Genomic DNA, 14,584 nt, shown 5'->3' with positions numbered 1-14,584 from the left:
GGCAGCCCCGGTTCCGCCGACCGGAGACGGAGGTCGGGGCGGGGACAGGCCCTGCCCACCGGCTGCGGCGGGAACGGGCGCGGCGAGGGTCCGACAGGGCGGGCCAGGCATTTACCTCAGACCGCTCCGCTGCCCCCCGGAGGCCGCGCCCAGGGCTCCCCCACCGCCTCTCCGCGTTCTCGGTCCAGCCGGACACCTCTGGCCAGGAACCGGACGGCGAGGGAGAGTGAGAGGTCAACAGAACGCTCCTGGGTACCCGTGCGAGGCCTCCAAAGGCCGCAAGTAGAAAGCAGCGGCAGCCCCGGGCGTGCGGCCAAGGCGCGAGGGCCCGGGGCGGTCCCGCTCGTGGAAGGGGCGTGTCCTGGCGCGTGCGGAGGGAGGTGCGAAGGGTAAGGGGCGGTCCCACCCGCGAAGCCCTGGGACGCTGACTGGCTGAGCGCCGTGGAGGCGCGAGGAGGGGGCGTGCCTCACGTGAGCCCTCCAGGGGCCGAAAGTGCTCGGGTAGAGAGGAGAGCGCGTGCGCGGAACTGGTTGTCGGCTCCTCCCTCTCCTCTTTCTGGGGGCAAAGGGTAGGCAGTATTAGTTTGGACATCAGCGCCTCATATCCGCGCTTGCAGACTCCAGCCATGGCGGGGCCTGAATGGGAGTCACTGGAGCAGTGCTTGGAGAAGCACCTGCCACCCGCAGACTTGCGGGAGGTGAAACGCATTCTCTATGGCAAGGAAACCAGGTCTGGGGCCCAGAGGCTGGGGTGGGGAGACCTTGGGGCCAGCGAGTGTGGGTCTGGGGAACCAAGTAGAGTGCTTCAGGATCTGAAGGGTTCTGAGGGGTCAATGAAAATCTGAGTTGGTGAGCAGAGGCCTTAGGAGATTTAGATGTGATGGCTCTGGGCCTCAAGGGTTGCACAATCCCTGAGTGACCTTTACAAGCCAGTTCTCCCCTTGTTGCCCAGAATTCGGAAGGGAAAAGAACCTGGAGGGGGAAGGACAGATTTTTACACTCTGTGGCTTTCTCTGTGGCCACCCAGCACGCTTTACCTACTTCTAGTGACCAGCAGGATCCTAGAGCCAGGCCTGTGTTCTGGGTGTCTGTCTGGGTCAGTGCCTCCAGCCAGAGCCCCTAGCAAGTCACCTGACTGTCCAGGCCCAGCCCCTACTTCCTGCAGTTACTGGGCCTCTGGAGATCGTTGAAGGTAGAGGCTGACTGAAGCTGGTTGGAGTAGGAACCTTTCCCACTGGCAAGCCACAGGAGTTAGTTACCACAGTCATTCAAACTTTTTCCACTCCCAGCCAGTCATGTGCATCACTAGGACTTTCTGAGTTTAGTGCACCGCTGGACGCTGGATATACAAAGCTGGAAGACACTTTCACTCTTGTTTCGCTTCAATCCACTTTTCTCCAAGCAACTGGAGATGTAAATCATATCTTGTAGCTCCTTTGCTTAAAACTCTGTGAAGGAGGAACACCTGGGTGGCTCAGTCAGCTAAGCATCTGCCTTTGGCTCAGGTCATGATCCTGGGCTCCTGGGCTCCTGGGCTCCAGCTCCACTTTGTCGGGCTTCCTGCTCAGCGGGGAGCCTGCTTCTCCCTCTCCCTCTGGTCCTCCCCAGCCCTCCCCCCGCTCCCCCCCCCACTTGTGTGTGTGCACGCTCTCTCTCTCTCAAATAATGGATGGAATCTTTAAAAAAAACAAGAAACTCTGTGAAGGATTCCCATGGTTCTTAGAATGAAATCCAAACTCTGACCCCATGCAGCTCCTGACTTAATCTCCTTCCACTTCCTTGCCCATTGGTGGGCTCCCCCCTCCCCCACCAACCCAGACTGTGCACTTCCTGACCTTGTGGCAGTGACCTGGAGGCAGGAACCTGATCAACCTGAAACTCAAGGGTATTGATTGGATCAGTGGTTCCCAACCACTGGCTGCAGTGGAGTTACTGCAGGGAGGCCAGATTTCAGATCTGAGAGAACATAAAGTGAACTTTACCATCTGCTAGTGAGCAGAGCTAGTGGACGGTGAAGGTAGAACAACTGCCTTTGGGGGTAGGAGTGGTACAGAACTCTGTCGAAAACGTCTCTTCATACCCAAAGAGGGATACCCGGGACTGGATGACCTTCAAGGTCCCGCCAGTGAAATCATGCTGGGCTACTACTTTCCACTGTACCTGTCAAGAAGGAAGCCTCTTAGAGTTGAAGGTGTTGAAAGTGTCTTAAAGCAAGGGTCTCAGGATGGGAATAGGTTTTGTTTGGGTTTTTTTGAGGATGAGGTGGGTATGTTCTTCTGGGAACAGAGATGGAGAGAGTCTGTGGTGTCAGAGAGAGGAAGAGAGAAATAAGTTTTTCCTATAGGTGATTGGCTGGGACACATTCTAGAGACTGGGATAAGGACTGCCTTGCAAGAGAGACCTTGTGTGGGCATTTGGATCTTGCCAGAGTGGGGAGGAATTATAATGGGTGGTAAAATGAGAGCCAATACCCATTGGCCGGTGATGACTGGGCCTCATCAAAGGGCTTGGCTTACAATAAACTGTTCATGAAAAGTTCTCTTCCAGTCAGCACTGAGGCCTTTCAGGCTTTACCTCTGGGGTATTATCCTTTGTACTTGCTCAGTCCTTGCTTTTGGGTGGGATTTGGACATGCACAGGATTGTGAACTGAAGATGGAAAATCATTAGTCATTTAAAAAGTCTTCTCCCTCTTAACCCCCTGCTCACTCCTTACAGCCTGACTGACATGGCCACTTCTGTGAGGGCCTGGTGGAGCCCGAGTCTTCAGCCCTTCCTCAGGACTCCTGACTGCGTTCCACGCAAGATCACCTTCTTTCCCAGTTAATTGCTGTGCCAAGCACAAAGACTATCTTTAGTAAATGTTTGTTAAGTGAATGAGCTAAATGGGCTTTTGCCTGGGCCAGGCAGATAAAATCCTCAAAGAGCATGGACTCTCAATTTTAAGACAACCAGAACCAAGAAGCATTTATTCATTCAACAAACATTTATTGCATGTTTCTTTTTGTCCTGGGCACTAGGAGTACAAGGATAAGTAAGCCATGGGTCCCCCCCCGGAGGGGCTTTCCACCTTTTGATGGTTGTCCTACATGGTAAGAGAAGGATGCAAGGAGAGCTGGAGAGAGTATACATGAACAGGGTGGGGGAGGTTCAGAAAGGCTTCCCAGGGGCGCCGTGCTTAGACAGTATTCTGAAGAAGGTGGAGAAGTTGGTTTGGAGACAGGAAGGGCTCAGGTACTCCAGGTGAAGGCCCAGACACCAGGGAGCGTGCTCATTCAGGGGCTGCAGGTGTAGAATGCTGTGGGAAGGAGGCAAAAGTAGCCATGGTAGGCCCAGGGCTCTGCACACCATGCTGAGGCAGCGGGACCTGTCTTAATGGTGGTGGGAGTCTGTAAAGAACTTGAAAAGAGCAGGTGAGAGATGAGGAGGCCCAAAGTAGCAGAGTGCCTGGCGGCCAAGAGGAGGACGGGTCCAGAGGTCTTGGGAGGTCAGCAGGCGGTGCGCATAGCCAACGCAGCAGGGGAGGCAGATCATGCTGCTTTCTGGCTTGGACCCTCAGGTGGCTGGTTCATTCATCTGAGGAGGAGCAGCTTTGGAGAAGTCTGAGCAGTTGAATTGGGGATGCTGTCCACTTTCCTAGGCTGCTGGAACAAATTACCACACACTGGTGGCTTAAACATTTAAAAGAAATTTATTCTCACAGTCCTGAAGACCAGAAGTACAAAACCAAGATGTCAGCAGGGCCACACTTCTCCAAAGGCTCTGGGGGAGAGTCCTTCCATGCCTTCTCTGTTTCTGGTGGCTTGTGGCCTCCCTTAGCTTGTGGCAGCATCACCCCAATCTCTGCCTCTGTCTTCACATGGCCTTCTCCTCTTCCCCTGGTGTCTCCTCTGGGCATCTCTCTCTCTCTCTTTTTTATCAAGATTTTATTTATTTATTTGTTTGACAGAGAGAGAGACAGCCAGTGAGAGAGGGAACACAAGCAGGAGGAGTGGAAGAGGAAGAAGCAGGCTCCCAGCAGAGCAGGGAGCCTGATGTGGGGCTCGATCCCAGGACTCTAGGATCACACCCTGAGCCGAAGGCAGACGCTTAACGACTGAGCCACCTAGGTGCCCCACCTCTGGGCATCTCTTATAAGAATACCGGTCACTGGATTTAGGGCTTGCCCGGATAATCCAGGATGATTGTATCTTGAGATCTTTAATTACATCTGCAAATGTCCTTTTTCCAAATAAAGTCTCATTCACAGGTTCTGGGTATTAGGCTGTGGATGTATCTTTTGAGGGCCACAGTTCAACCCACTACAGGGACTGTGCAGAGGTGGTCCTCACTGGGGGAGGCTGGGCTTCGGATTGTCCTCATTCCAGGCGGAAGAGTAGGTGCAGAGTGCGACAGGCCCAAGGAGGGATTCAGGAGAACCTGCTGTTAAAAAAAATCAGAGGAAGTGGAGACTTTGCATGGTACTCCAGAGGTGAGGAAGTAGGGATTGGGGAGGTAGGGCCAGAATCAAGGACACCAAGCAGGATAGAGACAGAGTGTCAGATGGCATAGGGAGGTCTAGAAGGGTGAAGACAGGAGTGTGAGTCTCTCCCACTGCTAAAGCCAACCAGAAGGCTGGTGGCAATTCAGAGTGGGGGAGTGGGCCCCAGAGAACAGGGGGCTGGGGAAGGTGTGGGAGGCGAGGGCTTTGGGGAATGCTCCCTATAAAGTGAAGGTGAGGAGAGCAAGTGAGGTAACAAGAGGGACCTGCAGAGAGTATTTCCTTTGTTTTTTTCTCTCTGTTATTTATTTTTTTAATGGGAGAGATTCAAATAGCTTTTTTTTTTTTTTTTGAGAGAGAGAGAGCATGGGGCAGGGCAGAAGGAGAGGGAGAAGCAGACTCCCTGCTGAGCACAGAGCCTGAGGTGGGGCTCCATCCCAGGACCCTGAGATCCTGACCTGAGCCGAAGTCGGGAGCTTAACCAACTGAGCCACCCAGGTGCCCCTCAAATAGCTTTAATGGCGGATGTGGTAGGTCTGTAGGAGACAGGGAGAAATGTCCAAGCTATGCGTATTGTTAAGTATGCAAGTGGAAGAGCAGAATATACAGGACACGAATGTGGTTTACACACATATAGGAAAATATTGGAGAAATACCTACAACATTATTAAGAGAGGTTGTCTCTGAGATTCGGGACTGGAACTGAGGGGCAGGATGGAGAGGGGAACTCAGTTTTCATTTGATGTCCTTTCCACTGTTTGATTTTTTTCTCCCACAAGCATGTGTTTCTTTTGTAGCAAGGCTCTAGTTTAATTATTTAAAACGCTGATGGTAAAGAGCTATTAGAGGGGAAAGATGAAGTTCTAGAAGCTAGAGGTTGCAGAGGAGGCAGGAGCTGGGCTCCCTCAGGCGAGGTCTGCCTTGACCCTGGTGGGGGAGGTGGGGACCAGGGGAGGGGCCCAGGAGGGTGTGTTGGGGCCAGAGCAGGAAGTGATGGGCTTTCCTCCTTGACATTAAAGGTGAGGCCATGAGGGGCCTTGGAATCAGGGTAAGGGACAGTAGGGCACAAGGCCGACTATAGGGACCTAGGGAGGGTTTCCTTCTGAGGTTGTGGTTCATCTAGTGGTCTCTGCCTCACCCCCCTGCCAGGCCATAGCCGGTCTATGGCCCACCTCATCCTTGTGCCAAGCCTTTGGTGGGCACAGCACTTGTTTATGGACTGGGGCTCGAGGGTTGTTGGGTTCTCCAAACCTAAGCGGGGCAGGACATGGTGATGGACCATTTGGATAACAGGAAGGTGGAGGTGACTAGAGAACCTGAGGGTGGCTCTGTCTGTGTGAGGATGGAGCGGCCTGGCCTGCGCCATCTCAGGCCTAGGAGAATGAGGGTCCACAGGGAGCTGGGTGGGGGAGGGATGGAGGCAGGACTCAACACAGTGACAAGGCAGGGAGGCCCCATGTCACAGAATAACGGGGCTCATGGAGGTGGAAAGATAGGGAGAGCCAACAGCTGTGGGCATTGGAAAAGGAAAGACAGCCAGGGGCTGAGGGACATCTGTCATCCAGGTGACAGCTACAGGTGTGCTTGCAAAGGTGAGACAAGATCTCTTCCATCTGGTCTCTTCCTGGGATGAGACCCAGATGGAGGACAGACTGCCAAGATGTCTGCCAAAGGACAGTCCTGCTCCCCCGCCCAAGGACCTGAGGGGAAACGGACACACAGAGCCGTTCTCCTTTTTCTCCTGCCCTCCATGGTGACTTGTCCTGGGGCTGAGGTCTGTAGCAGGGGGAGCCTTCTGCTTGAGGGCTGGAGGACTGTGTCTGAGGCAATCACGGCAAGGGGAGGCACGGTGTGGGCACTGCTGCTATTTCTAACCTGCTAAAGTGAACGGAACCCTGACTAGTTGAAAAGCAAGCTGATTGTCAGGGGTGGAACCCAACTTGGAGCTGTCAGGGCCGTCACATGGAAACCGCCTGGCAGGGGGCGGCAACAGGGGGCTTGGGCTGACAGGGCTGTGATTTTGAAAGAAACGTCTTTAAGAAAGTGATTTAAAGTAGGAGAGAAATATTATTATTAGATAATGGCTGTCAGGTTATTTTTTGATGTGTTCTCTGAGTATTTCATAACCATCTCGCCCCTAGATGGTAAGGCCTTCCTGGCCAGAGGCCATGTCCCGTGCACCTGCAGGGTTTGCCTCAGCACACGGCATCCAACCAGCATCAGGAGGTGTTTGCCGTTTGGCCGGTGGTCACTTAGGTGGAAGGTTTTATAAATAATCCATTTGCTTTTATTAATGAACCACAACCCAGAATGAGTGCCTGCGCCTTTGGTCTGGACACCTGGGTCCCACCAGGTCCCCCCTCCCCCGCACCGGGCATGGGACTGCCCCTGGCAGGAGCAGCAGCAGAACAGGGTGGGGGGGAGGGACTCACCGGAGACCTGTAACCCTTAGTGGCGAGTGGTCACAGGGTGCCCTTCATGCTATCAGACCCGGCCCTTCCACCCAGCCATCTCCTAAGCCCCGTTCTCAGCAGTCACTCTGTCTTATCACAGCGTGCCCATCCCCCAGGCTCAGCAGAGCCCTCTGATTCTAGTCCACAAACATTTGTGGAAATCCATTGCTTCTCTTCTGTGCTGACTGCTGAGACTTTAATCTCCACCCTGAGGTCAGCAGCTCTGAAACATCAAGCTCTTGACCAGTCACCCTGCAGCCCCCCGCCCTGCTCCCCGGCTTTGACAGGCCTGCATGGCGCCTCCCTGGTGAAGTCCACACTTGGTGTAGTGCCCATTCTCCACCAGGCAGGGCCCTCCCTCCTCCTGGCCCCCGCTCCAGCTTCCCACAAGTGGGCCCTGGCACTAGGTTGCCACATGTGCCTCCTCGCCAGATGCCCCCGCCTCCTCTCTACCTGATAGGGGACTACAGGGGGGTTAGAGGGGAATTTGCAATCCAGCAGACCTCATGCAAACCGTTTTCCATCTTTCCTGCCCATTTAGGAAGCTTGAGCTGCCCGGCAGGGCTTTTGAAGCTGCCTCCAAAGGGGACTTCGAGCTGCAGGGATATGCCTTTGAGGCCGCGGAGGAGCAGCTGAGGGCACCTCGGACCATGCGTGTGGGACTTGTTCAGAACAGAACCCCCCTGCCTGCAGATGCCCCTGTGGCCAAACAGGTGCTGCCTCTTTTGACTATAAATATATAAACGGAGCTGCTGGCCGGCTCTGTGTTTTCCACACGTCCACAGTCCCTGGGTGGCTGCTCACTGCAGAGCCATAGATGCCATGAGTGGTCACCTAGGTGCTTCTGCCCTGGCCACCCCTCTTCCCTGTAGCCCGCATCTCTGGCTTGTCTTTCTCTTCTGGCTCCTACCCTCTCTTTGCCTGCCTCTCGCTCCTCGCTGTGTTTTCCACCTTCCCTTCCACGTCCTCTCCTGTGAATATCTGAAGTTCCGTTGATCAGTTGGGAGGGTGCCCTTTGTCTGGCTCATGCTTTTTCCGGAACTCTGCCTCTCATTCTTTCGCCAGAAGGGTACCTGCCAGCACACACCAGTCAGGACCTGTCTGTCCATCCGTGATCCCGAGGGTGGGGACTCACCAAACCCAGATGTCTGTCAGCTGATGGTGCCTCGGGGTGGCGGCAATATGATACGCATTTCCTTATGACCTTATGGTTAATAAAAATGTGACAGCATCTTGTATGTCCCTAAAGAAATATGTCGTCACAGACACAGGAGATCTGTTGTCTACACTTCTTCACAGCGTTCTTCCAGCTGTTCAGACTTCTAAGGCTTTCTCTGCAGAGGTTTCCTGGGGATACAGCGTGCCTCAGAACTCCTAGGGGTTCTCGAGAAAAGGTCAGTTGGACTCCAGGTCAAGTTCTGCAGCATCTTTCACTTCGGTCCTTCTGCTTTTGCTGGATTAAAAGATTTCTGGTTCTCAGGTCACTTTTTGTCTCTGGATTAATTGTGAATACGTTTCCGTAACCATCTCAGACTGTCAAGGGCAGGGACGCTGTTCTCCCCCCCAACGGCACCTAGGAGCACATTCTGCACCCTGTCAGCACCTAGCAAATATCCAGGGAGCCTTGCTGTGCAGTGTCACAGGGGAGAGACCGCATCGTGAAGAGTTGGTGCTCTCTGGGTTTTCAGCCTGTCGTCTGGTCTTTCTCTAACAAACACTTCCAGACATCTCCTGGGAGCCAGGCATGGTGCTGAGGACACTGAGAAGATGAAGACACTTTCCTCCTGCCCCTAAGGAGCTCGTGGGGTGATGGGAGTGACAGACAGTGGAGGAACACAAGAGCACAATGGGAACAGTGCCACCATAGGGACCTGCCGGGGAGTGCTGTGGCACCCCTGATGCTCAGCCCTTTGCTAGGAGGTTCACTCCTCTGTGGGTGACGCATGACATAAATAACACATCCAGGGAAGGTTGGGTGGAGTGGGGAAGTACATTCCTGAAGGAGGATACACCTGGAAAATGGGATCCATTCATTCGATGATAAGATACACACAGGAAAATGGAAGTGGCAGGACAAGTCGTGCCAGAGCCTTGAGTGCAGGGTGGTAGAAAGTGGACTATGTCCTGAGGTGAAAGGAGCAGTTATTCCAGGGGATGACCAAGGTGTGCCCTGTGTGTGGGACCCTCTGGCAGTAAATAGCAGATAAGCTTTGCACTCCACTGAACAAGCCCTCAGGGCAGATGGGGTTCTCCCCATTCTCCAGGTGAAGAAACTGAGGCTCTGAAAGGCAGCATTGAGTGTGTGGGACCCTAGAGCCTCTGCACCTCCACCTTTTATTTATTTATTTGTTTATTTAGAGCAAGGGGGTGAGAGGGCAGAGGGAGAAACTCTCAAGCAAACTCCCCACTGAGTGCGGAGCCTGACACGGGGCTGGATCCCACAACTCTGAAATCATGACCAGAGCCAAAATCAAGAGTCAGACACTCCATCGACTGAGCTACCCAGGCGCCCCATGCACTCCCACCTTTTACTGCAGATTTTGGACTTAATGCAAGTAGGATAGATCAGAACCTCCCCACCCTCCTCATCCTCTTGCAGCTGCCTAGGCGGGGGGTTGTTCCGCGTTCGTGGGGATGAGCTCTGCAAATGGTCTCAACCGACAGAAGAGCATAGGTTCTAATCCTTGCTTTCTGAATCGCCAGGTCACCGCTCTTCACAGACGCATAGAAGCCATCGTAGAGGTGGCCGCAGTGTGCGGAGTGAACGTCGTCTGTTTCCAGGAAGCGTGGAGTAAGTCTCTGCTGGGGTTGCTTTCTCTGCTGCCTTCAGACAAAAGTGTGTGATCTCCGTGTCACCAAGAGGACCACTCAATTTTTTTAAAATCTCTTCTTCTCTCATCTATAGAAAGGTTCTTCTGTCAACACTAGAAAGCCAGGCATCCTGGCCTCCATGCACCCCAGTCTGTTGTCTGGTCCTGCCAGTTCTTCCTCCCAAGTTGTCCTGAACCCATTCAGTCGTTCCTCTCCACCTTCTCACCACTGCCCTGGCCCGACGAGCCATCAGCTCACACCTTGGCTTCTGTAATTGCTTCTAGCTGGTCTCCCGGAGCTCTCCACTTTGGCCCCTTCTAACTGGCTGTTCACACCTTGTAGGAAAGATCTTGACAAAACTCAACTCTGTACTGCTTAGTCTGTTCCTTCCCCCATCTCTGCGGCCTCACCTCTGCTGGGCTCTGCCCTGACCTCCCTGATCCTGCACTCCCCTACGGCCCCCTCTCCCTCCACCCAGGCCACTGCAGCAGCTGCTCCCTCCGCCTGCCTGGCCCTCATCCCCCTCGCCATCCCCTCCCCCTCTCCTTGCCTTTTAGACCCTGTCCAACCTTCAGAGCCCAGAAGCTCAGAGCCCACCTCCCTATCTAAAGTTACATCCCCGTAATATACCCCTGGTACCATATGCCTTTATTTTATTTTTATCAAAGTTATACATGCTCATGGTTGGGAGTCAAATGGCATGGTCTGCAAGTTCTGTTACCAAAAACTAGCTGTCCTCCCCGGAGGCAACCACTTTCTACTCTTTGCTGGTTCTTTGGAAATCTACCTTTGTGTTGCTGCTTCCTGATTTTTCAGGTTCGCACTACTAACTTCCCACTGCGGAAGAAGACGGCATTAGTCCCTTGCCTCCTCTGTCCGCTCTACTCACACATACCCTTCCTATCTTCCATCCATTCTCTGCCAAGACATTTTGTAGATTTAGATTTCTTTTCCTGAATCACTTTGTTTTCCCCAGAATTTGCTTTGTTTTCTGCACACCTACCCCAAATTCGACCCCAAACTACTTCCAGCTTCCTAAATCCTTTTGAGAGGTTTAGACTTGTGAAGCTGTTTGTTGGTTCCATCTCCTTTTTTTCTTTAATTTTAAGTTTTCATTTTAATTCCAGTTAGTTAACATGCAATGTTACGTTCATCTCAGGTGCACAATATAGTGAGTGATTCAGCAGTTCCGTATATCACCCGATGCCCATCACAGCAAGTGCACTTCTTAATCCCCATCACCTATTTCCCCATATCCCCTACCTGGTTCCATCTCCTTAAAGGAATTGTCCCCGGAGCCTTCTGACTCTGCTCTGGTCTGAATTAGTTGCCCTCTCTGCTGGCTGCACAGCTGTCATCCTGGGATTTCTCTTCACCATCATGCTGGGGAGTTCCTTTATCTTGCTCTTGTGTTTCTCCTATCCCACATCTTCCTCTTTCTTGCTTTCTTCCCTCTTTTTGGTTGAATAGTTTTCTGAGAAAGAACACATAGGAGGTAACCTTTTTGAGACCTTGCATATCTGAAAATATGTTCCTCCTGCAACCAGGTTGATAGTTTGGTTGGGTATCAAATTCTAGGTTAGAAATAATTTTCCTTTGACAGTTTGAACACAGTGCTCCAATGTCTTCTGGCTTTGGGTGTTGTTGACTAGTCGAAAGCCATTTTGACTAATTACCCATTGCATATGATCTGTTTATTTTTCTCTAGAAGGTTGTAGAATTTTCTCTTCTCTAATGCTTTAAAGTTTCATGGTGAGATGCCATTGTGTGTATCTATTTTACTTTTTTTTCATTAAGTCATCAAATATTTATTAAGCACCTACTATATGCTGGGTGCCACCATAGTTACTTGAGATACAGCAGCAAGCCAAAAAGACAGACACCTCTGCCCTTAGGGTGCTTCTTGTGGGGAATGGGGAGACAGTACAAAGTATGTGTGTATCTATTTTAATCCATTATTCTAGGAACTCATGGGTTCCTCCAGGCTAGAAATCTCGGTCCTTCAGATCTACTGTTCATTAGTGATTTTCTGCCCTCTTTTTTCTTTCCTCTCTTCCTGATCCTCTTACTATTAGGATGTTAGAACCGTTAACTAGATCTCTAATTTTCTGAAGTATTTCCTCCTATTTTTCATCTTTGCCTTTTTGCTCAGCTTTCTGGTAGATTGTATCTTAATTTGCCATTCAGCCTTTTATTCAGTCTTTTGTTTCTGCTGTCATATTTTGAATTTACAAGAGTTCTTTTGGTCTGAAATTTCCTGTTTTATGACATCCTGTTCTTATTTTATAATCGCAGTACTTTCTCTTGTCTCTGAGGACGTTAGGTAGCATTTTTTTCTCCTTGCATGTTTCCTACTTACTCCAAATTGGTCTTTTCCCCCCAACTGCTTATATTTTAAGAATTGGGGGTTAAAAAGCTGATTGCAAGCCCTGTTTGTGGGAAGAGCTCCTTCCCACTGAGCTTCGTGATAGGACGACTTGGTTTAGCTGTTTGTTAGCTAATCCTTCATAGTAGTGTCTTCAGGCTGGTCATAGTCCCCAGAGAAGACTCTTCTTACCTCCTGCCAAGAAAAGAAAGAGGATAGGGGTCCAGTGTGCCAATGTTTATTGAATCCCTCTATTTTTGACACTCTACTCGTCTTCATCTATCCTGGGCTTCCCCAAGGCCAGAGGCCTTCTGCTTAAGCACCTCCAGAGAATGAGTGTCTAGCCTTCTGCTGGGGTGGGAGGGACTCATGCTAGCCTTGTGCACTGTAGGAGGGATCTGGGCTTCCGCCTGCTTCTTAAGCAGACTTTTGACCAATTTTTGTTTGTCACTCCTCCCTGCTTCCCTACCTTCAGAGCCTGGTGGTGCCCCTGACTCCTAAACTTTCCAAGGGTATATGGTGGAGAGCAGAGTGTTTCCTGGCTTCCTTGACTGCTGGGAGCCTGAATTTTCTGGGTCTATTACAATATCTACCTTCATCCCTCGGCTCTCCAGCCTCCCGTGTTTTGTTGCTCTTGCCCTTCTCTCAGTGTTTCATCCTCGTGGGTTTGTCCCTTTGCATAAAAATCCCTTTGCTGTCATTTGGTGCAGTCGCAGAAAAGAGCAAAGGTGTGCATCCAGTCTGCCATCTGTACACAGAAGTTCATCTCGTTTTCCACGTTCCTGGTTACTTATACTTCCACTCATTTGGGCAACACTTTTGATTTGTCTGCCTCTTCCATTAGACCATAAACTCCATGAGGTCATTGTCTGCGTGGTGTTAGTTTATTTTTCCCGTTCTAATTATCATTCCTATTTTTTTAAAGTTAAAAATATTTAATCGTGGTAAAATATATATAACATAATATTCATCACTTTAACCATTGGCAAGTGTACAATTCAGTGACATTAAACCATTCAAAGTCGTGTAACTGTCACCACGGTCTATACCCAAAACATTTTCAACATCTCCAACAAAAACTCTGTACTAATTTAACAATACCCCTCCCTCCTGCACCTCTGATAACCTCTGTTCTACATTCTGTCTCTGTGAATTTGATTACTCTAGGGACCTCATGTAAGTGGAATCATACAATATTTGTCCTTTTGTGACTGGCTTATTTCACTTTAGAATAATGTTTTCGAGGTCTGTCCATGTTGTGGCACATGTCAGAATGCCCTTCCTTTTTATGGCTGCATAATATTCCACTGTATGGATAGACCACAGTTTGTTTATCCATTCCCCAACCCCTGTTTTATCTTTAAAAAAAAAAAAAAGATTTATTTATTTATTTTAGACAGAGAGAGCGAGTGCAAGTCAGTGGGGGAGGGGTGGAGGGAAATGGAGAGAGAGATCTCAAGCAAACTCCCTGCTGAGCAGGGAGCCCGACATAGGGTGCAATCCCATGACCCTGAGATCATGACGTGAGCCAAAATCAAGAGCCAGATGCTTGACTGACTGAGGCACCCAGACTCAGTTTTATCTTTAAATGTTTTATCTTTAATGAACAATCCCTGCTACATGACAGACAAAATGTTTCCTGGATGGTTTAACCAACTTCTTCTTTTTCTTGGATCTGGAAAACTCCCACTCATCCATCAAGGCCTAGCACAGACACCCCCTTCTTTGGGGGACCCTGGGAACTCACCTGCATAGAACTGAGCACTCTGTGAAATCGTGCAGCCACACAAGGTTATAATTCCATTCCCCGTCTAGGCTGGCAGCTCCTGAGGGCAGGGCCAGGTCTAAATTTAGAGCCTGACTCATGGGAGTGTTGGTTCAATAAATAAGGAACCCTCTCCTCTAATCTGAAAGCTGTAGTTGGACTTTGCAGCCAGCCTCCCCCCAACCTCCATTCCACATTCCTCTTCGGAAAATTTGTTTACAGAGGTTGTGTAAACAGGAAAAGAAGCCATTAAAATGGAAATGGAGAAATCTGGAGAGCTTAGCAACCTGAAATGAAGTCAGAAAGGGAGGTTTTATTCTCTTGGGGTATTTGAGTCTCTCCTAATGTGCTGAAAGCTGAGAATAAATGGTCATTAAGGATCTTTTTTGTCATTAACGGCTTTTTTTGTTGGCTTCCTTAAAATAGTTTATCCCTCTTTCCTGTAGGCAAGCCTGGGGAGTCTTGAGCCTGATGCCAAGGCCCCTGGGGCTGTTGCTGGCAGATCCTGGGTGGCCAAGATGGTGGTGGTGCCCTTGGTAGCCTCTTCACACTGGTACTGTCTTAGGACCAGTGATCCTACGACTGAAAGGAATTGGAAGACTGATGCTTCTTTCTCTTCCTTCTCTGTGAAATGAGGAGAGGCTCCCCTACTTCACAAGGATATGGGGACCAGCTGCGTATTACTGGGCCCATGGCCCACGTTTGGGAAAG

General features: G+C 50.7%; 1 protein-coding gene across 1 annotated transcript in view; it reads left to right on the top strand.

Annotated features, from left to right (window-relative positions):
• Nucleotides 1-555: 555 nt before the first annotated feature.
• The window catches only part of UPB1 (beta-ureidopropionase 1), a 29,599-nt gene continuing 15,570 nt past the window's right edge, over nt 556-14,584 (top strand). The window contains exons 1-3 of the mRNA XM_045802476.2: nt 556-730; nt 7,474-7,645; nt 9,636-9,723. Of these exons, the coding sequence (XP_045658432.1) occupies nt 627-730; nt 7,474-7,645; nt 9,636-9,723 (364 nt within the window). The 5' untranslated portion in view covers nt 556-626. The remainder of the gene's footprint in view (nt 731-7,473; nt 7,646-9,635; nt 9,724-14,584) is intronic.

Source organism: Ursus americanus, chromosome 30 (genome assembly GCF_024610735.1).
Source record: "Ursus americanus isolate L20-20 chromosome 30, mUrsAme1.1.p, whole genome shotgun sequence".
Taxonomy (NCBI): Eukaryota; Metazoa; Chordata; class Mammalia; order Carnivora; family Ursidae; genus Ursus; species Ursus americanus.
Note: the sequence above shows the minus strand (reverse complement) of the source record. Positions and strands in the feature narration are given on the sequence as shown.